General features: G+C 43.7%; 1 protein-coding gene and 1 long non-coding RNA gene across 4 annotated transcripts in view; one reads left to right on the plus strand and one right to left on the minus strand.

Moving 5' to 3' along the window:
- Positions 1-18102, minus strand: part of LOC131516906 (uncharacterized) — a 28250-nt gene extending 10148 nt beyond the window's left edge. Inside the window, exons 1-2 of the long non-coding RNA XR_009264289.1 lie at positions 17991-18102; positions 16100-16202 (exon numbers count right to left, since the gene is read on the minus strand). This is a non-coding gene — a long non-coding RNA (uncharacterized LOC131516906). The remainder of the gene's footprint in view (positions 1-16099; positions 16203-17990) is intronic.
- Positions 1-21338, plus strand: part of SEMA6A (semaphorin 6A) — a 135447-nt gene extending 114109 nt beyond the window's left edge. For all 3 annotated transcript variants that reach the window (XM_058738464.1, XM_058738468.1, XM_058738469.1), the window contains one exon: positions 17971-21338. In XM_058738464.1, coding sequence (XP_058594447.1) covers positions 17971-19169 — 1199 coding nt within the window. In that variant the 3' untranslated portion in view covers positions 19170-21338. The remainder of the gene's footprint in view (positions 1-17970) is intronic.
- Positions 21339-22907: the final 1569 nt, after the last annotated feature.

Consider the following 22907-nt stretch of genomic DNA (forward strand, 5'->3'; position numbering starts at 1 on the left):
TTTTGCTCTGAATTGTTTTTCTGTTTTAATGTTCACGATTTATTTCAAACTTCTGTTCTGTTTTGCCAAGCACTGTGTGGTTGGACTTGGTGATGGCGTTCCTCTGTTGGAAAAGTCTAGTTTCTTTTCTGACTCATTATGACGTCCCTTAACTTGGCCCAATCTGTGATCTCCTCGCTTCTTCTCATTCCCTGATGTGGGTGCCTTAATGATGTCACATCCGTGTGTGCAGCATCTCCTGGGATGCGAGGGTTTCCTGGGTTTTGCGAGGGCCTCTGGCAGGTGCTCTTTTCACTGGGTCAATTGTCTCATGGGAATGTGACATTTGTGTGCCCCAGCTTTAGGAGCTAAATATACTCTGGAATTGTTTCTAAAATATCACACATTTCCCCACTAAGCAGAAAATGTGTCCCGCTCACCAGCTAGCTAAGGAGTCAAGTGTCCCATGCCTTTTTTATTCTGGCTGAATAAAGGCCAGTGAGCAAAGGAGCCCACAGCTCTGCTCTGCAGACATGGTGAACACCACTGGGCTGGTCCCGCTCTGCCCCACCTCATCCTCCAAAAGATGCTGCATTTCCAGAGTATGTTTGCTTGCTGTTTTCTTTCTTTTCCTCGCTGTGTCTTTTGTCCTGATTTAATCCTGTGCGTCCCTCACGTTCTGTCAAAGCACCAATCCTCACCTTGCAATCTAACCCCCTTCTGCTACCATTGTTCTCAGCCTCCCCCTTTCAAAATAATAGACCCAAGCCCTCTCTCTGCCCTTCTGTGGAATGTTCCAAGGCTCTTTCCTTCTACACTGTAAGTAGCATTCTGAGGCTGTATGTACACATACAGGCATACTAACAAAGCGTGAGAAGAGGCCTGTGAGGCTCGGAGAAGCATTATCACAGAAAATGAAGTAATTTTCTCTCTCAGTAACTGGCCTTGCCCTTCATTACCCTACTGGCCTTGTCTAATGTCTCTTGTCCTTACTGCTTTTCTTTAAAATTGCCTGATATCTTTCAAGCCCTAGATTCATTAGTAAAAACACAGCCAACTGCACTGTTTTATCTCTGGGTCCCTAGATGTCTGGAGCCGCTAGAGCCAGCCCTTTAATCACCAAGTTGATAAATTGGATGCAGCCCTGGCTACTTCTTTCTTGGTTTTGCCACATTTAAAAATATATATTATTTATTCATCTTATAACCATTGAGGTGGTAATGAGTAGTTACAAAGGGGCTCTAGTTACATATGAATAAGAAAGAAAATCCACTTTATTTTTAGATCTGGCTTGTCTCCCCCCACCTCCCTTTCCACAGCAAAAGAAGTAAGAGCTTTCTTTTTTAGGTTAGGCAATACTGAAAATTAATAGCCACTCTTGTGCCTCTTGTTTCTGACCAATAGTAATAATACTATAAAACCTTATTTCCAAGAAGACTGGAAGATACGTGAGGGAATTAGCCATGTACCGATCTGCCAAGAAAGCTGTGTAGCGTCAATATAATATGTAAATGCTGGCCACTGGTGTTAGGTCCCAAGAATAAATCAGAACAGAAGGAAATCCCCTACTTCAGACTTGCGAGAGTTCTTGTGAGCTGTCAGAAAACAGATAAAATGGTCAATCTATACAGAGATGTTCCCATTTGAGTGGAAATGCCAGCACTGTCGTATGCTTATATATTTCGGGATACCTTTAAAGTGAGATGTCACCAATTACATTTAGTCAAGAGGATACACTCACTGCAGACAAGAAAAAGAGGTAGAAATAGAATTTAAATTCGAGATCAAATGAATAATTTAAACTAAAACATACAGTAGATGCTGAGTATGTTTTAATCAATGTACAAGCTATCTGTGTGAGCAATTTTACTTGGGGAAATAATATTACAGTAAGATACATAAAGTATGATGAGGAGTATATTGCCCACCCTTCCTAACAATCCTGAATAGAATTTTTTTTTCTTTTTAAAAAATTTTTTTAAACATTTATTTATTTTTGAGAGACAGAGAGAGAGAGAGAGAGAGAGCATGAGCGGGGGGCGGGGGGGGGGGGGGGGGACACAGAATCCAAAGCAGGCTCCTGGCTCTGAGCTGTTTGTTAGCACAGAGCCCGAGCCCGACGCGAGGCTCTAACTCACAAACTGCAAGACGGTGACCTGAGCTGAAGTCGGACGCCTAACCGACTGAGCCACCCAGGCGCCCCCCTGAATAGAATTTGCTAAAATCACAGAGTTTATCAACAATTCCTCCAACGCAGGGTCACCTACAGCAGTAGGGCCCCCCCAAGTAGGACAATGATTTAGGTGCCTCTGGTGATCCTGGCATTTGAGAGTACTAAATCCTGTGGAAGAAGGTCACATCACACCCTTTTTGTTTCTCTTTCAGTCTTCTGGGTTAGGTTGAGGAAGAAGTCTGTTTGAGGCTCTATCATTAACAACTCCCTTAACGTGCTACTCTCCTGCTTTGACAAGAAAAAAACAGGCTTTCGGCTAGGGGCTTCGCCAGGCAGCTGTAGCTAGCTGGAATTAACACTGTTTTGCTTTTAATTACTTTTTTATGGTTACTTCCTATCTATGAAAAGTGACGTGCTTTTTTTTCCCATTTGTGATAATGATACAAAGTTTCTATCTGAAATCTACTTTAAAGGTAATTTAAATAAAATACTAAGTAAACACGAATGCAGGAAGTGTAGGGATATAAAAATACTAAGCAAAGAGTATGGTCGGTGAGTCTCACTGGAATCACTGAAATTGTGGTACTGTAGTTGCCTGACTAAGCTCTGGGTAACTCTGGCCCGGGGCAATTATAGGAGCCTGGTGAGGATTAAACTCTCTTCTGCCTTTGGAAAGACAAGATGTAGAACCACCACGCTGCGGATGGCTGGGCTCTGAGCACTGCAGTGATACGATCCGGTGCTCTTCCAACTACTGAGCTCTCTGAGTGGGGATGAGAAGTTTGGTCAAGTAGTTGTTTAGAGCAAAATGGATTTAGACTAAAAGGAAATCACTTACTCTAGCCTTGTTAAGAGTCTGGTGAGACTTTAGACCAGCAGTGAGCGCCCGAGTGATGCTTGCAGTGAGTTATTCCCCAAGTTGTGGCCTAGGGAGAGCTGAGCTTCGGCATTTCTGCTGCCAGTCTCCTTTTCTGAATTGGAAAGGACCCGTGCGTGATACAGTGTGTTCCCCTGACCTGGCAATAACCTACACTTGACCCTTTTTTCCCTGTGCTCTCATTCAAACCCTACCTATTCTGACTCTCAACCCCTCAGAGGTAGGCCTTCCTCATTAACAAGTTGAGAAATCCAGTTTGGGGTGAGTATTGTAGATACCAGAGCCTGGCCTTGAGTGCGCTTGCGTTTTAACAACCTCCAATGCTTCAAACCTAATGGATTAGGGATTTTCAAGGGCCCCAGTTCTCTCAATGGGGTAAGTTATTTCTTGGCTCCTATCAAGTCTTATGTAGGTGATCTTACATACGGGGAAAAGTATCACTGATGACAACAGTAAAGGAAGAAAAACAAGCTTCTCTTCTTTGCCTGACTCCTCAACTTGGGCCAGATTTTCTCTGCCATTTCCTCAGTAACATTACCATAACAAAAATGTTTTCTGAGGCGTCTCAAGCAAAATTTATTACTGGCTCCATAGCACAGTGTTGGACGCCAGTAAGGAGTGAGAGGCTACACAAGAGATAGACACGGTTCCCATCCAAGAACCAGTGGACTGCCAGACAAAGCGTGCGCGCACACACACACACACACACACACACACCCCAAAGTGCATCCAGAAAGCCTCTCCGACCACCACTGCCTGTGTGGGCAAGGCAAAAGTGTGCACGGCAGGCTTTAGAAGAAAGTATCAGACAACTGAAGACAGCTTGGCTGATGTCAAGGAACTTAGCCCTTGATAAAGGTTTCTCAGCCCCTTTTCTTTAGCCCTTCCCTTCAACCTGCCACTTGACGGGAAGGGTGCAGAGAATGGGAGGGCAGGGAGTGAGGTATGTTTGGTACAGGATTCATATTCTAAGGTTTGAGGAAATGCTGCCCAAGTCAGGCTTTTTTGAACAGCTTGAGCTTTATTTCAAAAAGACCTAGCCTGTGGTAATTTGCATAGCTTTTATTAGTAAAACCTATAGTACCACAGTCAGTTTTAAATGTGACGGGAGGGCAGTCTCTGAGAATTCAGAGAAAAGGGCTCAGTCTGATGGCGAAGACTACGAGAGAGCAGGCAGGGGCAAGGGGGTCCAGCTCCCACCCCACACTCCATGACTGACTGCACCGGGTGGCAATGGGCATGCTCACAGCCCAGGGACATGACGCGGACAGGGAACTGCCCACCGTCGTTCCAACAACCATTCTGAATTCAAGTTCACTTACGTCTGTTTTTGAATGTTACAGGAAAGCTAGCCTTCAAAGTTCATAACACGTTTCTGAGTTGCTATTGCTGCTGATGATGAAAAAACAAGATACAATTCTTGAAATTCAGTCCATTAATATTTCAATTTGTAAATGGCACTATACCCACCCCATAAAGGTTTAGTATCATTTTTATTACTCTCTGTTAAACTATTGTAATCTCCAAGGTGGAGATGGGTCTAAAGAATGTTTGTGGGACATTATTTAGCGGTGACTGAGTAGGGTTACTAGATAAAATACAGAATTCCTAGTTCAATTTCAGATAAGCCAATGATTTTTACTGTAATTATGTCCCATGGATTGCATGAGACATTCTTATACTAAAACGTTATTGTTTAGCTGAAGTTGAAATTTAACCAGATATTCTGTATATTACCTGGCTATCCTATTCAAAGAGACCGCTGATAATTTGACTTCAGTGAATATATATCTAATCTCTAGATTACAACTATCCTCTAACTCTTAGAAAACCTAGAATAACCTTTATAAGAGAAATTAAAATTTTCATTCTGTGAAAATATTATTACATATAATTTCAGAGAATTATCACCAGAAGTTACATACATGTTTGAAATGTGATAGATTTAAAATTAAAAGATTATCACTGGAAAACAGGCTTCCAAATGCCACTTTTAACCGAGAAAGGCTCAGAAAACAAACTGTTCCTAAACAGGGGCATAGTTAAAACTATTATTTTATTATTATTATTATTATTTATATGCTTTTCTGTATTTAAAAAAATTTTTTTAAGTTTATTTATTTTTGATACAGTACAAGTGGGGGATGGGCAGAGAGAGAGGGAGACACAGAATCCAAAGCAGGTTCCAGGCTCCGAGCTGTCAGCACAGAGCCCCATGCGGGGCTCAAACTCATGAACTGTGAGATCATGACCTGAACCGAAGTCAGATGCTTAACCAACTAAGCCACCCAAGAGCCCCAAAACTATTGATTCTTTCTAATTCTATTGAACCTCAGGTTTTTACCAACTATAACAGTTGATGTTAACCATATGTATTTTTTTTAAATTATATGGCTGCTTTTGTTTTCCATTTCCATGGCGTTAGAGGAAATTAACTGGAATTCAGAAAGCACCAGAAAATATGTTTAATAATGGTGACAACAGCTCCAGTCTCAAAGAAAGGCAAACCAAAAACCTTAATTTCTTTCTTCATATGTTCAACAGACATTCAGCTAATGGTGCTATCTATAAAATGAGTGTTACATTGGATACTGATCTGAATTCGACATATGTCCTCAACTCAAGGAGATTATAGTTTTTCAGGGGGGCACATGCAGGTGACCTCCTGGCTAGCCAATGGGGCAAAAGTGAAGTCTGAGAGTAAGAGAGGTAAAGGAAAGAGGGGCCAGTAGAGCTCTGAGAGTGGATTAAGAGAGACATAACTCAGATCCAAGTTCGGGGCTAGAGAAAGGCCTGGCAAAGTATTAAAGGATAAAAGGGAGAAGAAGGACATTTCAAGTTCAGTAAGTGACATGACCAGGACATGAAGTTAGGCAAGTAGAGAGTGTAATGAATGATAAAGAGACAAGTGATGTGCTGTGACCAAAGTGAGAGAGTCTACAGAGTCCAGAATGGGACTTGACATTGAAATGGTGGTCTGGAGCCTTAAAAGTCATGCTAAGGGGGTTGGGCTCTAGCTACAGGCAATGTTGGGAGAGGAAGATGGATGAGTGGGGAAAAGGGATGAAAGGAGGGTGGGAGGGAGGGAAAGGTAGAGATCAAGAGGACGACAGACAAATAATAAAGGGATCACTCAACAGTATTAGGTTATTAGTTACACATACACAGTAAGTTTGGGAATTGGAATTTTGCATTCGTTTTGGATCTAACATGTCTATTTCTACACATCGTTGGCATTTACCTCGTAGATGTTCCTTGCCAAGCAAAGAGCTCTATCCTAGGTAAAGCCCCCAGCAAGCTGAACTCCAAATCTGGGCTTCTCTGCCTCTTTCATGAAAAACTTGGTTGCACATGGCACAGAGTTTTCACCCAGATCAGACTTTGAAACTGTGGGGGGAGGGGGGGGGAACCTGAGAAAGAATGATAATATAATTCAGGAGCCACCATTTATTTTCACTATATTTAATACTTCTCCATCACCTACCAGAAAAGGAATCAATTTGTAGTCTCTGGCTTTCCTTTGAATAACTGAGGAAAGCAGTATAGTAAGAGGGTCAGGCACTGGGCTTCCCCATAGGTGATGTGGAAGTTTCCATGTAGCATGTGCTGGGGAGGAGGGCAAGGACTGGGAAGCCCGTGTGGAAGGCTCGAATTGTACTTGCAGCAGTGTAGGCAGGGACGGAGATTTGATCTAATTAATTCTGTATCCTCCTGACAACTTGCTGAATTTATCTAAGGTCTTGATGAGATTATTGTGGAAAGGGTAGAAGAAGAAAAAAAAAGTTAAATGTCAGCCATGTAGAAAGGTGTTTCATCTCCCTGCCTGCCTGAATCTGCACGCCAATATTTGAATTCTCCTTTTCTAGAGATCCCAACTAAAACTTTTTTTTTTTTTAACCTAACATCCATTGTCTCAAAAAAATGAAGGGCTTAAATTATGATTCTGGAGACTTGAATTTTTTCTTCTAAAATCAGCAACTTAAACTTAAAAAACCAATTCACGTTCTAGAGGTGCTTCTTACCTTTAATCTGTAGCCACTTTTCAAGCCACATCACCCTTGACACGAATTCATTTTACCCCCACCCTTTCCCCTCAATCTTTTTCCATTCTCTCCTATCTTTTGCACAAAAACACGCACAATGGCAAAGTTTTATGACAGCTTAATGGAACTTTCAAGGACTACAGGGACTAAGTTAGGCATGATCTTATTAACTGAACATCTGGAGTCGTTAAAAATTTGCTCTTTAACTGGTTCAACTGCATGGTGTTCATCTAAAATTTGTTTTGTCCTAACAATAAAATGGTAAAGAGTCCATCTGTATTTTGGATCATGTGTAATAATGGAAACATAATATTAGCTTTATCTCAAAACTTACTGATAGCTCATGTCCCAGAGTTTAAAAGTAAACAGACCCCCCCCCCAAAAAAAAAAAAATGCTTGTTCCAAGTTTCACTTTGCAAACCTCACTGCTCCATAGACAAAGTGGTCCAGTAAGGGCAAAAGAGTGGAAAGTGGGAAATTTCCTGAAGACAGCTTCTCTTTCTTGACATTGGACATGAGAACGGCCCCAAAAGCTGCAAGCATTGCTCAGAATGCATAACTCATATCCTTACCATAAAGAGAAAGAGGCCGGAAAAGCTGTATTTGCGCACCGGGCCCAGGGAGACACAGGCAGTGCGAGGGACAGGTCAAGAGGCCTGCAAAGCGTTTGGGCTGCGTTGCCGGCCTGCACGGAGCCACACAAGCTGCAGCACATGTAAGTCTCCCAGCACCTTGAATGACAGAAAGGCCCTCCAGTACACTAGTGAAAATTAGGTGGGCTATCCTCAAACATACCGAGTGCACAGCAGACGGGATCTTAATCGGTGTCAGAAAGCTAATTACGGGCAGTGCGGAGCTTTGTCATCTTTAATTAATGTTTCTTAAGCTCTTGTAAGCCTACGGCCTGGGAACCGTCTTTGTGAACAGATTCATTTTTAATGGGATAATAGGAATTCCCCACTCCACTTATTTGTTAAACTTCATAATTTTTAAAGGATGCATTCTTTTTAAATATGTTTCTGCAATTACATTTCTTCACCGAAGGCAGAGGCAGTCATGAACTGTATAGAAATAATGGAAGTTTGGTATAGTCACCATTGACAGTGCTTTATTAGGAGGGAAAATAGTGTCAAGAAATTTATAGGGCAGCAATCTGCATTATGCCTAACCTTTTGGACATATTAAAGCTTATCGTTTCCAGTCCTGCAGGCTCTTGTTATTCATAAATAATAGATAACACTGGACACAATCATCTGACATTTGTTAAGGCAATAAATATACCCTAAGTGCTGATGGGTCTTACACTGCATGATTTAAAAAGCACACAGCAGAAATTTAATGTAACTTAAAATGTCTTATATAATTCTATGGATTTGCAGATTCAGTTCAACTCAGCAGATCTGTAGGCACTAAGCTCTGCTGAGTACACTGTTGTGTTAGGCATTTTTAATATTATAAAGCAGGACCTCGGTTTGGGGAATGAGCTCCAGTCCCTCCTTCAATCCAGAAATATAAGAGAATTTTCCTGAGCTGCTTATTCTCGCCTGATCATGCAAAAGTAGGAGGAAAGACGCCCTGAACCACCACTATCTAAGGTTGCTTGGTGGCGATGCATTGTTTGAGCGGAGTCGGTGCAAGGTGACCTGACCTAAGACTGCAGGCCTCCAACGGAGGTGAGCTCCCCAGAGGACCTGCCTCCTCTGGCCCTGCGACTCAGTTCTGACTGGGCCTACCCAATCTAGGACATATCTGGGCTCTGTAGTACCAACCACTACCTGATGGCCCCTGTGACAGAGACGGGGAGCCTCAGAAATTCCCCTCTGTGTCTTCATGCTGGGGCAGATAAAGAGACCACAGGCATTTTTCCAACAGCTCTCGGCTCTAGCAAATTGGGCTGGTTCTCTTACAGCAGCGCTGCTGTGTTTTCGGCCATATGTCAAGCTTCTGTCAGGTACCAAGGGAAAGTGTGAGGGATTTGTTTGTCTAACAAAATCACATCAACTTCGTATTCTTTGTCAGAATACGGTAACCGCAGTAAAGAATGGTCGTACCCGAGACCCACGAAAGCCTCATACTTTGACCACGGAGCACCGCATTTATTTATTTATTTTAGAAATCATGTTGAAAGTCTGGCAATGCATTGCCTCAGTAGTCCATGAGGCTGGACTTTAAAACTAAACGTTCGTTTTCTGGCATACCATTCGTGTCATGCAGGGCAGTGTTGCTCAAGTTGTAGTGAAAATAAGAATCATCTGGAGGCCTTGTTAAAACACAAATTTCTGAGCCCCAACGCCAGAGGTTCTGATTCAGAAAGTCTGGGTAGGACCCGGGGATTTGTATGTTTAACAAGTTCCAGGTGATGCTGGTATCGAGCAGCACTGATTTGGGACACTTTCCAAGTTGTTATGTGTTATCCTACTTAAGGTCCTTCTCTAATATTTTGTTTTATTTTTTTATTTTTAATTTTTTAACGTATATGTTATGTTTGAAAGAGAGAGACAAAACATGAGTGAGGGAGGGGCAGAGAGGGAGACAGAATTGGAAGCAGGCTCCAGGCTGTGAGCTGTCAGCACAGAGCCCAATGTGGGGCTCGAACCCATGAACTGAGAGATCATGACCTGAGCCGAAGTCAGACGCCTAACCGACTGAGCCACCCAGGTGTCCCGTTTTTTTTTTTTTAAATCTTGATTTTTCTACTCTTGGCTGACACAATCAAACCCTATCAAAGTGTCACATTAAAACAGTCTACCTTGGACCCTGTACAAGGCAGGTAACCTGTCCGAAATTCTAGAAACACTTCCATTACAGTACATTGACCATTAACAAATGCCCTGCACAATGCCAAGTGCTTTACATGCGTTCATTCATTTAATCTATTAAATCCTTCCAATGACACCCATCTGCTAGCCAACACCACTAATGCTCAGAGGGACTAAGTGACTTGTCCAAGATCACAAAGCTCATTAGTTCTAAAGCCAAGACTTAAGCCCAGGTCGTTATGTTCATGTTCTTGACCAGTTCATGTTCTTGACCAGTAACACCCAGCCTCATTCATAATCCAGATCCCAAGAATGACATCTCCAGCAAGTTTAAGTTGGCAGCTTTAGTATTCAAACAGCCTTGTTTCCTCCTATTTGTGTCGTCTTTGCTTTGTGGAGAAAAAAAATCAAAGCGCTGAAAATAATCCAAAGAATCACCTGAATTTAACAGTATTAGTGAAATTTTAGTGGGAGATCCACTTCCCCATTTTGTGGTTTTGATGCCTTGTGAGAGCAAAGGAAGAAGATGGGATTAGAAAGTCGGAAATAGAAATGTTTTGTCTGGTTTCAGAAGAAACTCCTTGGACACTCGGTTTCCAGTCTAATTAGAAAGAAAACCTTTAGGGGCGCCTGGGTGGCGCAGTCGGTTAAGCGTCCGACTTCAGCCAGGTCACGATCTCGCGGTCCATGAGTTCGAGCCCCGCGTCAGGCTCTGGGCTGATGGCTCGGAGCCTGGAGCCTGTTTCCGATTCTGTGTCTCCCTTTCTCTCTGCCCCTCCCCGGTTCATGCTTTGTCTCTCTCTGTCCCAAAAATAAATAAAAAAACGTTTAAAAAAAAAAAAAAAAAAAAAAAAAAAAAAAAAAGAAAGAAAACCTTTAAAAAAAAAAAAAAAAAAGGAAAATAAACCATGCAAATTTTGCTAAAACTTTGCCCATCTGAAATGATCATCACCTTTACAAAGACAGTGATAGTTCTAACACGTGAAAACACTGACCCACATTTCAGGATATGGCTTTTAAAAGTTATCTCATCATGACTCCCAATCTAGACTTCAATCCATGCTACGGAGGTAGCATTCCCATTGGTGGTGCCGTGTCTAAAAGGGTACAGCAGAGAAGGATCAGAGATGCCAGGATTCCCACTGACACAAGGGAAAATGAAGCTATTTCTCCTCTAAAAAATGTGAAATGGAATGAACTTCATGCTCGTTCTCCCTTTTCTACCTGTGATGGCATCCCAACAACAATTTAAAAAATGCCTCAATTTCAAAGGTGAGAGAACTGGAAGTAGATTCACCCACAGACAACCACAGTAAGCACTATTTCAATGTGTGAGTTTTAAAACAGCTGCTGAACTGAGGATATTAAGCAGCCAGGAAGCTGCCTCTACTTTGGCATGATCAGTCATTAACTTCATACATCTTGAAGACCATGGCGCCTCCTAGTACCTAATCTTCAGCCTGCCAGGAAAAAAAAAAAAAAAAAAAGGAAAACAAAAAGGAAAAGGAAAGTTTGAGTTATAAACTCTGAGCCCATTTCCAAGGCTGCTGGCGGTTCAGTTTATTCTTAAGCCATCTGGATCACGTTATGCCCCAAGACAAGAAGAAGGCTCCTTCCTGCCGAGATAACCACAGAGAGTTCCCACTGCGTTTTCAGTATGGTCATCTCCATCGGGTGGGGCATGGCTTTGAGGATAAATTGTCTCCAGCGAGGGTTTTTCCCCTATTTGTTTTCTTCTCTCCTTAACAGGGATTACAGCCTGTCCTCTGTGGTTAGCATCCATGATGCCTGGCCTATGATTGGTTCATTCATTCATAGTGCCTTGTAGGACTGTCAGCCTGGCATTCTGTTGCAATAAGATTTTCAAACAAGAAAAATTGGGTTGTTAGATTCCATTCACCCAAGTTGTTATGAGGATTTCAAGGAAATTGCAGGCTTGTCTTACTATAAAGGAAAATCAAGGGTTTATTTTTAGGGGATCCTACTCCGGGGGCTTTTCTTGGTGTTTTGCCATCTTTGTTAGCTCTCAGACCCAACACGAAACTCTCTCTGGCTCCGCGGCGAAGGAAATGTCCATTCTCCTTTTTGCCTTTGCATATGTCTCTAAAGGACACAGAGAGGCTTTGTTGTCTTTGTGGCCATCGGGTCTGCTTTACACAGATGCCTATTAATCACTTCACTATGGAGACAGACACATCCATCATATCACAGCAGCTCCGAAACAGGCAGTCCAGTGAACAGGGGTGAGAGGGGAAAGTGCACACTTAACCATTTCAAGGTCCTAGCTGCCAGGGGCTCCTATACTTAGCAAGGTAATTGGTGGGGATGGGGAGGGCTCCTCCTTGGTATTTAGCTTAACAGGTGCAGTGATTTTGTGTACTTTCGTTTGTGTGTCTTGTTGCATGCTTTGATAGAACAGACATCTCCCAGCTTCTGTAGGATACAGCGGATAAGTATAGTGGAGAACAAGTTTTAATTTTAAAAAGTTATAGTAAACTCAGGCGGACTACCTGTACTTCTGAGGCAAAGCTGTTGACTCTGAAGCCATTAGTTTTTTCGAATAATGGAGTCAACGTCAAGCAGAGTAAGCTGAAAGTCAGCCTTCTCAGGCAAGACAACCCTTAGAATTGCAGGTAAGTTAACCAAGACTTTCCTTCCAAAACTGGCTTGTCCACCATGTCTTTTTCAGTCATTCAAGGCTTTTCACAGCCTGCTTCCAAATGGTGATCAGCTCTCACTCTTCTGTTGCCTCTACAAGTACTCATGCATTCATTCACTATTTAACAGATATTTACCGAGCACCTTTATGCCTGGGAATTTAGGGGTATATCTCCCTCCTAGAGAAGAACAAACGTACAGTAATGTAAAAGTGATGAGTTAAGAGAGAGAAGTTAAGGTCTCTGGGGAACTTAGGAAAGAGCTAACCCAGTTGGAAGAAGTTGGAGAAGGCTTCCTCTTTTAAGCCGAGGCCTAAAGGAGAGGGTCAGAGGAGTGGGAGGTGAGCAGGGATATTCCAGACAGAGGGAAGAGACTATGTGAAAGTCCAGAAGCAAGTGAGAGGATAGCCAAGTGGCTGGTGTCTATAGCATGAGTGACTAGATGGGAGTTCAACTATCGACCATTATGAACACAGCTTTCACTTCCTTCCCTCTGTGCATTGGTTCTTACTGCTGCTTCAGCTGCCATCCTCCACATCCTTAAGGCCTGCCTTAAACGCCACTTCCTAGGCTGAAGCAGAAGCAGTGTATCTCTTGATGCTTCCAAACACTTTGGATGCTCACATGTGAGCACCTGCCCTCTCCCTTAACTGGATCGCAGGGTTTGTGCCTCCTTCACCTTTGTCTCTCCACAACCTGGCACAGTGCTTTGGTCTGTGCTCAGTAGATGCCTGCTGAAGGCACCAAGAACATTACAGTCCAAGAGGGCATCTTTTCTGAGGTCTGCTGTCCCAGAGCCTGGCACTGGGCTTCCAGGGCAGACTAGGCAATTGTAGAGAACCCAAGAGAAGGGCTACCGGAAACCTTATTATATATAACAATCTGGTGTTTGAAATTTCAATATGCCTTCATGTGGTCATCGTGGGAAAAGTTAGAATTGTGTTGGACTTCCTTGAAGTTTGTAACTGTTCTTATTTTAATTACATTTTGCAGGGCCTGGAGGGTGGGGTTGTTCATAATCTTTTCATGGCTTCAGCCTCCAAAGAGCTTAAAATTTTCCCTCTGAGACCTCCCTCTGCAACCCTCCAGCATCTAAAAACTCTCTCACCTCAGGGGGAAAAAAGTGAAGATTCTATTCTTTCTCAGTTCTGCCAATTTAAGACATGATTTCAGAGAAATCTCTAAGCCATTGTGTGCCTTGCTTCCTGCAATAGGAAGGTGGAAAGAATAACCATTTAGCACCTCATGACTGGTGAGAAATAGTTGGTGGTTAATGAATCAATGCAAAGGCTGTGTCAGATACTGTTTTCATTATATGCCCCATTTTCGACTGGTGAGAGTAAAAGGCCCAGGAGTTGGTAGAGGAAGGCATTTCAATGCCCCAGGATAGAGAAGCCAACTCTTATTGGTCCTCCTAGTTGCGTGGGGGGGGGGGGGGGGGGGGGGTGCGGGGAGCGAGATACCTGGAGATGGAGTATGCCACCCTACAAAGGCCCCTCCACTTCCCCAGGATTTCCATGCAACATCAGAAGCAATGATGTTCAGCCAGCTCCCTTTAAAGAGTTGTATTTTTTTTGAATTATTCAATTATTTAATTCCACCAGAGCACCCAGTTGTTACAAATAACTCATTTACCCTCAACATCTCTTTTGGAATTATCCCAGAATGAATTTCTTTTGATTTTTCAAATAGTTCCTCATTATCATTTTGAACATACACGGAGCACCTTTATAAATTTGTTTTGTCTAATGGATGTTAGTATTATTATATTCTGTTCTATGGACGGAGATCTAATTTGGTTCTGTGACTTCAGGTTATGGTCACTCCAAAAATGACCCACCAACTTTAGAGGCCCACTTAAAAGGGTCTCTACAATGTACTGCAAACCCATTTATTCAATAATCATTTATCAAGTGCCCAACTAAGATCCCTGGTGATAGTAAAGGTTATAAATGCATATAAACTAGAGTCCCTGCCCTCAAGGAGCTGAATCCAAGATTATTAGTCCACCAGAAGTCTATAATCACCGTGTTTTGTTCAACATTTCCCGCTTTTGTTGTTTTACTTACTTCACAATGCAGAACCTACAGGCAGTCCTGAAACAGAGGTATGTGCTCTCTTACGTTGCCTCAACACATCATCCCTTTGGCAGCATTTGGACAGCACAAGGTCTGGAGCTGGGAAGGACAGGTCCGCCCTCCTCCCCAGGGAGACCCATACATAACAAATGGAATGAAATGGAGCAGCTGTGACTATTACTCTTATGCCCTCAGTGAGCTACTAACCCACTTCTCTTCTGTGGCTTCTTTTGACCTTCAGATTTGTCCAGCAAACTACAGCATTTAAGTTCTTTCTTATTCGTCACTTCATTAGATTCTTGCAAGAACCCCGGAAGGCTTTAAGAGTTGCAAATGAAACAACTGAGGCCCAGAGAGGATAAGTCACCTGCCAGAAAGGTCACACAACAGCAAGTGGGAGCTTAAGACCCCAGGCCTTCGGAGACCGCTAGTGCTGGTTGCACCCCCACCCCTCTGACAAACCCAGTGTGTTTAGTTCTTGACAGTGACCAATGTCACAAAGTTGATGCAATCATTTCCATGAATGCCCCTTTGCCCTTTTCACGATATAAGCAGAAAGCTTATAAAAACTTAAAGTTTGGAAGGCATTTTCCAAGAATAACTTAGAACTTGTCTTCTTGACTGCTCTTTCAACTTAATCTCTGATCTATTTCCAACTTTGGACATGGGATTTCTGAATTTACACAAGCAGATGAGGGAAGCCACCTGCTTCATGGTAGTGATCTCAAAACTGAAGGGATGCAAGTTTTTTAAGGGCACTATTCACATAACAAAATGAGATGGAGGGGGACGGGGGAGGGGTGAGACACCATTTTTCTCAAAGGTCAGACCCTACTTGATTTGTTAACAACCAAAAACTTGAACTCAAATGTTATTCCCTTAAAAATGTTCTTCCCAGTAAAAGTGCAAGTGCTTTCCATGAGATTAAGACAGTCAAGGACCTTCAGACATCAAAGAGGAATATTTGGGAACTAAAAGTAAAGCAGCCCTGGATAACCTTGAAACTTTTACATTTTTCCCAATTAAATAATGAATAAAATACATGGGACTGCTTTAGCCTTATTCTTCTTTCCCAGTTCCTCTCAAGTTGAGAGGCAATTTAAATTGTAAAATACCAAAGTCAACTTGTAGATAACTACCTATTATAAGTATGCATTTATTGGGAAGACACAGCCCCATAAATAGTGTTGCCAAGAAGAGATCCATGAAATACCCACTAAGAAAAATTTACCTAGTTCCCCCCACCCCCCACCCAATGGGCGAGGTCTACCCTGTGGTTAAAATTCACTGAGATCACCAAGTCAATGAGGGAAATCAAACCCATTTTATTCACAGGTGTACATTTTTGTGCCATTGTATGTAAGTGGTTAAAAATGATGTTCAATAGAACACCAAACATAATCAAAACCGAAAGAAAATCAGTTGCTATTTCAGCATTACAACAAGGAAATGCAAATTTAAGGAAGAAATTTTCATTAGCACAGTTCCTCTGTGACTAGGTATTAAAACAGATTTGAATGCAAGGCACCTCACCGTTTGGGAAGCTCCACGATATAAAAGGTGTGAGTTATAGCTGAATCCCCTGCTGTTTTTTGCTTCTCTGTTTCTACCACCTTAAAAGTTCACGAAGATAAATCTGGAAATATTTGAGAAGTGTCACATTTGGAAATTATTCAGAATCTTGCCATCTTACAGACTTTTTCCCTGGGTGAAGTGCCTGCCCTGCCCTTCATTACCAAGGGCATTTGTTTAATCACAGAATCTTTGTTTCTCAAGAGATATCTGCTGCTTCTATTTATTGGCCCCTGAAGTCACAATCCTTTGTCACAGGACAGTCATTTCCACAGCAACCAACTGTGATGTCACAACTGAGGGGAGGAGGAATGTTTAGAAAGAAAAGAGAAAGAGAATGTTCTTTTCCAAAGGCAAAGGCTTCTGAGTTTTAAAACCACGGCTTCACCAATCAAAATATTTTAGCAGAAAGATCCCATGACAAAGTTGCACTTCTTCAAGGTCTCAGCTGTGATGGTTACAAAGTATCTCAGCAGAAGTTGAAGGGTTGCATGTTGTGGGTTTAGGAAGGGGTAAGAGTTTCATTTTGCTTCATTCTAATTCTGTGCCAGCAATATCTGCCAGTAAAAAACATTAAACATATTCCAGAAAGAGTTGATTTAGTAGATGAAAAATGTTTCTCCTGAGACCAAAGAAGGTACATTTTCTGTCTTACTATCATTTCCATAATAGGAACAATGTTTATATTTCCTCAGCCCATGCAGTATCTCTAACGTATTCATGTTCTTTCACTCTCCAGAGGCAGGAATTGAGGTATTTGAGATTTTGTTTTTAGCTACCGCATCAAGCACTTAAGATCTGACAATTGTGATGTGTATTCTCACTTGGTATTAAAAACCAAGAGCTTCAGTGTTTCCATTTGATTAGAGTCTCTCAGCTTGGTGGCTGATTAAGCAGGAACAGGGAGAAAGCAACTTTCTTCAAAAATACAGCATCTCGGTTAATGTAGTGTAAGATTATTGACGGGTGTAGTCACATAATTTTTATTAAATTGAAGAGATTAGCTCTGCTGAAGAATCTCACCGTGGCAGCAAACCCTAACTGTAATAATGAGACCTGACGCTTCTCAAACCCACTACAGGGCCCAAATGGTCTTTTTCTTCCCCTTAAATATTCTTTCAGTTTAAGGAAGGAAGAGCTTCATTCACATATTCAGCATATTTACCTGAAATTGAGTGCACATGGGTTTTTGTGGGGGTTTTTTTTTTGAGAAGGATGATACAAAATCAGCATAAACATTTGTAATGTGAGCTTTAACTGTTTTCTTTCACTGTAAATGACACACGTGCTCTTTCCTCCAGTTGCCTGAAATGCAAACACAGCTTTTCTCCAGATAGAGGCCACGGGCCCCACAAAGAAGTCATAAGAAAAGACCCTGGAAACCTAGAGGGTTGTGCCATTTGTTCATTTAATGGGCATAAAATTGTTGCCTCTTCCTCTCCCATACTCAAAATATCTCCATTATCCCAATGTTATGAGGGTAAGATGGAAAAAAGATGAAGGGGGAAAGGAGGAGGAACAAATTCTGGAAATGAAAAATCATCATATTCCAGGGGCTGAAACAAAGTAGAAAGAGCATATACTTGACAGAGGTTAAAGCACTTTTTCAGAACACAAAGAAGCAACAAAGGAAGTCTATTTGCATACTTCACGGGGGGGGGGGGGGGGAGGGGTTAATTAGTTAACGTTTGGCAAGCTGCGCCCCAAGACAAGTTGTGCAGAGGTGCTATTGTCACTTATTACTGTTATTAATTAACGGGGTGAACTTCAAACCAAAATAAGCCTCGCGGTGTGCTTTCATGTCTTAAAACTGTATGCGATGTCTATTGCAGGAGTGATTCGGGAAAGTTACCTCAAAGGCCATGACCAGCTCGTGCCCGTCACCCTCTTGGCCATTGCGGTCATCCTGGCTTTTGTCATGGGGGCCGTCTTCTCCGGCATCATCGTCTATTGCGTCTGTGACCACAGGCGCAAAGACGTGTCCGCCGTGCAGCGCAAAGAGAAGGAGCTCACCCACTCGCGCCGGGGCTCCATGAGCAGCGTCACCAAGCTCAGCGGCCTCTTTGGGGACAGCCAGTCCAAAGACCCGAAGCCGGAGGCCATCCTCACACCACTCATGCACAACGGCAAGCTCGCCACTCCCAGCAACACGGCCAAGATGCTCATCAAGGCTGATCAGCACCACTTAGACCTGGCGGCCTTGCCCACCCCGGAGTCCACCCCAACACTGCAGCAGAAGCGGAAGCCCAGCCGCGGCAGCCGCGAGTGGGAGAGGAACCAGAACCTCATCAATGCGTGCACCAAGGACATGCCCCCCATGGGCTCCCCCGTGATCCCCACGGACCTGCCCCTCCGGGCCTCCCCCAGCCACATCCCCAGCGTGGTGGTCCTGCCCATCACGCAGCAGGGCTATCCGCATGAGTACGTGGACCAGCCCAAAATGAGCGAGGTGGCCCAGATGGCGCTGGAGGACCAGGCGGCCACCCTGGAGTATAAGACCATCAAGGAGCATCTCAGCAGCAAGAGTCCCAACCACGGGGTGAACCTCGTGGAGAACCTGGACAGCCTGCCCCCCAAAGTCCCCCAGCGGGAGGCCTCCCTGGGCCCTCCGGGAGCCTCCCTGTCTCAGAACGGCCTGAGCAAGCGGCTGGAAATGCACCACTCCTCCTCCTACGGCCTTGACTATAAGAGGAGCTACCCCACGAACTCGCTCACGAGAAGCCACCAGGCCACCACTCTCAAAAGAAACAATACTAACTGCTCCAATTCCTCCCACCTGTCCAGAAACCAGAGCTTTGGCCGGGGAGACAACCCGCCCCCCGCCCCGCAGCGGGTGGACTCGATCCAGGTGCACAGCGCGCCGCCCTCCGGCCAGGCCGTGACTGTTTCGCGGCAGCCCAGCCTCAACGCCTACAACTCGCTGACGAGGTCGGGGCTGAAGCGCACACCCTCGCTAAAGCCGGACGTACCCCCCAAACCCTCCTTTGCCCCCCTTTCCACATCCATGAAGCCCAATGACGCGTGTACATAATCCCAGGGGGAGGGGTCAGGTGTCGAACCAGCGGGAAAGGCCAGGCGCGCGCTCAGCTCGGCGAGGCCCTCCACTGCCTGAGTACCCACCAGACCAAGATGGCCGCGGCGGAGCAGAGGACGCTGGGTCCCCCTCGGGGATGCCGGGGGACTCTGGGAAATTGGGCCACGTGGTTTGGTGAAGGTTTGCGACGCGGGACTCACCTCCATTCTCGGACTTCACTCTCCCCGAACACCGTGCAACAGGTCGGACTCACGAAAGACTTAAATTATCATCACAAACATGAGCCAAAAGCACATAGCCACCCACCCCCACCCCCACACGCATGCGCGCGCGCATCCGCGCACGCGCACAGGATCTCACACCCACGCGCGCGCGCACCCACACACACGCGCACACACACGCACACACAGGTGAACGACTGCAACGTCTTTGTCCATGACCGCACCGGGCGCTGCCGAGCAGGGCTGGCGTTCCACCTGCAAAACACAAATACATTTTTAAAAATCATGAAAATTCAAAAGACAAAAAAATAAAGGATTCATTGATAATTCTAACTCAGACTTTAACAATGGCAGAAGTTTACTATGCTCAGATACTGTGAAATGCCCACCAGTGTTACAGCTTTCTGTTATTAGCAGATTAATGCCATGTTGGGCAACTATGTCATAGATTTCTGCTCCTCTCTTTTAATGAAATAACGTGACCGTTAACGCAAGTAACTCTTTATTTATTGTTCACCCTTTTTTTTTTCCTTAAGGAAAGGACTCTTCCATATACCATCCTATGAACAGCTCTTCAGAAAGCCCCTTGAAAGTTAAACTATTTAACGTGAAATCCATTAACTGGAATAATTGAGTTTATTTTTACAATAAATTCACTGAGTAAATAAGTTGGAGCTGGAATTCTGAGCTTTGTGTTTGGACTGTCTGATCTCTAGCTAAAGGAAAAAAGTTGACAGGGGAATATTTATTCAAATCAACCAGTTAATTTGCTGGCCAGGTCTCTGGCCTGTAACATGCAAAAAATTAATTAGCTTAAAAGTCCTTCCAGATCCTAACTTCGAAAGCAACCGGGAGAGGAACTTTTAGAATGACACATCCGCGTCCCATTTCTGCCAACATGGCTTTGTCAGTGGTTCCTACTTTCTGTGAAGGCACCAGCTTGTGATACCCATCTCATTTCACCTTGCATGTGAGACCGCAAACAAAATCCACTAAAGGTGTGAACTAATTAATACGCTGGCTGCTACCTTGCATAAATTAATGGTTTGCTCACACGGGTTTTTCGTGGGGTTACATCTGTGAATAGCCTCTTTTCCACATGTAAATTTGTGCCTTACACCCTGAGTTGTGTACACTTGTAAACTGTCGTTATGATCCACTTCCCCCCCCCTTTTGAAATAAATGCAGATATTTATTTGACCCTCCCTCCCCCCACCCCCACTCCAGCCCTCTGGAAGATTAGCATCTAGCAGATGGAAGAAGAAGGTAGTGGTGATGGTAATAATCCTGCAGCCTGGGAGAGCTGGGCGGCACCACGCCCTCCGATTCACACTTCCTTCTAGTGCCAACTCCACCCACCCCTTGGCTGTGCTACCAAGCATGGCCCCCAGTGTTGTGGGTGGCAATACCCTTTCTCCCTCCAGCGTTCCCTCCTTCCCTTATATTCTCAGATCATTTCAACATGGTGATATCCTCATTGGCCAGCAGAGAAGGGTCTAACGTCCCAGCTCCTCATTTCTGCTGTGTCCTCTGGCTGGAGAACATGCTGTGTGCGGTTGCCAGGCACCTGGGAGGTGTCTCCAAGCCATGGGCTCAGCACACACGTGCGCTGCACACAAAGAAATGACGTGGAAATAGATGCAGGCGGGCTGGTCCCTGCTATGATGGATGAGTAACTCCAAGTACAAAGCCAATCACAACGGATGCTGCAAAAACATTGACTGGGGTGGAAGATTTTTAATTTTTTAAAAACTTTCTTCATTCTTGTGTTGTTATTGTTTGTACGGGGGCGGGGTGGGAGGGTGTGTGCTCCCCCCTGGTTTTCATTAGCTGGAGCACACAGAGGGGACTTTTGTTTACTCTATCATGAACAAAAAAATTGTCAACATACTGTAAACGGTGAGCATTGTTTTGGGTTGTTGTGTTCTTAAACAGTTAAACAGTATATTTGGTGGCCTCTTTATTTCTTTTTATTTCCAGTTTGATCTTCTGGGTTTAGTCTTGTCTTTAAAAGAAAAAAGCTTTCAAAAAAAGACTATTTTGGACAATTTTGAGGTGGCTGGTGAAAACGTGGTACCTCCATAATCAGAGACCTAGGTGTGTAATGAGGACATGTGCATATGGCCTTCCTTTCCTGTAAACATCCCTTGCAGCTTTGCTGCCGTGCGGGCTAGGTTTTTGCTGTTTTGTGTTGTCCTGTTTTTATTTTGTTTTGTGAGCGGAATCAATGTTCACCTCCTGAGAATTCCGTGCCCTGAAACCATGAAGTCTTTTCTAGAAACTGGGATAATTGTTTTTTACCTTGACTTTTCTTTGGAAATGCAGAACTTACTTAGGAAAGTGATGGGTATACACCCCCTTGCTACCTTCTCCCCCATACTTGACTCCCAAGAGCATTGGCCACGCAGCACCCACTGTCTTGTCCCCCTTGCGTGGGCATCATTGCCTCAGCCGTGTTATGGAGACCTGTTTCAAAACTTCCATTCCACATCCCCACAACTCCTCACTTGCTGTGTTCTCCCTGAAATGCCCACTTGTATTGAGCTGGTCTTTTGCATTTAAGCATTTCCTTCCCCTTTTTTTTTTCCCCACTGCGCGTGGGGGGAGGGTCCATAAACCTGAGTGTGCCTTTGCTTTCCACCCTTGCTAGACACTGGTAGATGCAACAAACTCAGATTTATATTTGTTGTAAAGTTGTAAAAATATTGTGACGTCACCAATTTTCCTTCCATCTCCACATCCCCTAACATCTGATTCATGACTTAATGTATGTTGTAAAATGGGAAGAAAAAAAAAAGAAAAGAAAAAAAAGGAAAAAAAAAGACAAAACAAAAAAAAAACAAGGAAAAGGATCTTTATGACTTAAAAGTAATAAAACAAGACTGTTCTACATTATCATTTGTGTCCTGAATGCTTTTATTTATCTCTTAATTTTCCCCTTTGGAACCCCACCCTTCTGGGGTTGGACTTTACTCTTCTTCCCATCTCTGTCGGGTTTCCAGAGCATCCATAACGATGTGGTTAGACCCATTTGTTTACAGTACTCACACCCTTCCCCCATCACCCACCACCACCCAAATTATTGATGTGTTTTCTCTGCCTGCACCCAGCCTGGAGCGGAGTTGTAGCAGAAACCGCCGGTAATTAAAAGGCAGAGCACGCATTGACTCCCTCTATTCATTTTACGCATTTTCTTTTTATGGGCTTGTTCATCATCAAACATTTATGGTAGGCTTGATAGTTTAAGAGATCAAGGCTAGGATTTTAGTATGTAGGGTCCACTAAAAATAGATCCTTGCACAGATGTGACTTCAGCCTTTTTACATATTAATAAGATGAAGGGTGCCGGGATTTTACTCCTTGTTAGCATTTCTCTCTCTTGGAACCCAGAAGACACGGTTGGAGGTATATCAGGACGCAGCCCTTGATTTTTATTTTGCAGAAAAGCATTGCGAAATGCCTAGATAAGGTTTTCCCCTCTGGAGTGTTTTTAAAACACTTATTTACATAAGTC

This window comes from Neofelis nebulosa, chromosome 1 (assembly GCF_028018385.1).
Source record: "Neofelis nebulosa isolate mNeoNeb1 chromosome 1, mNeoNeb1.pri, whole genome shotgun sequence".
Taxonomy (NCBI): domain Eukaryota; kingdom Metazoa; phylum Chordata; class Mammalia; order Carnivora; family Felidae; genus Neofelis; species Neofelis nebulosa.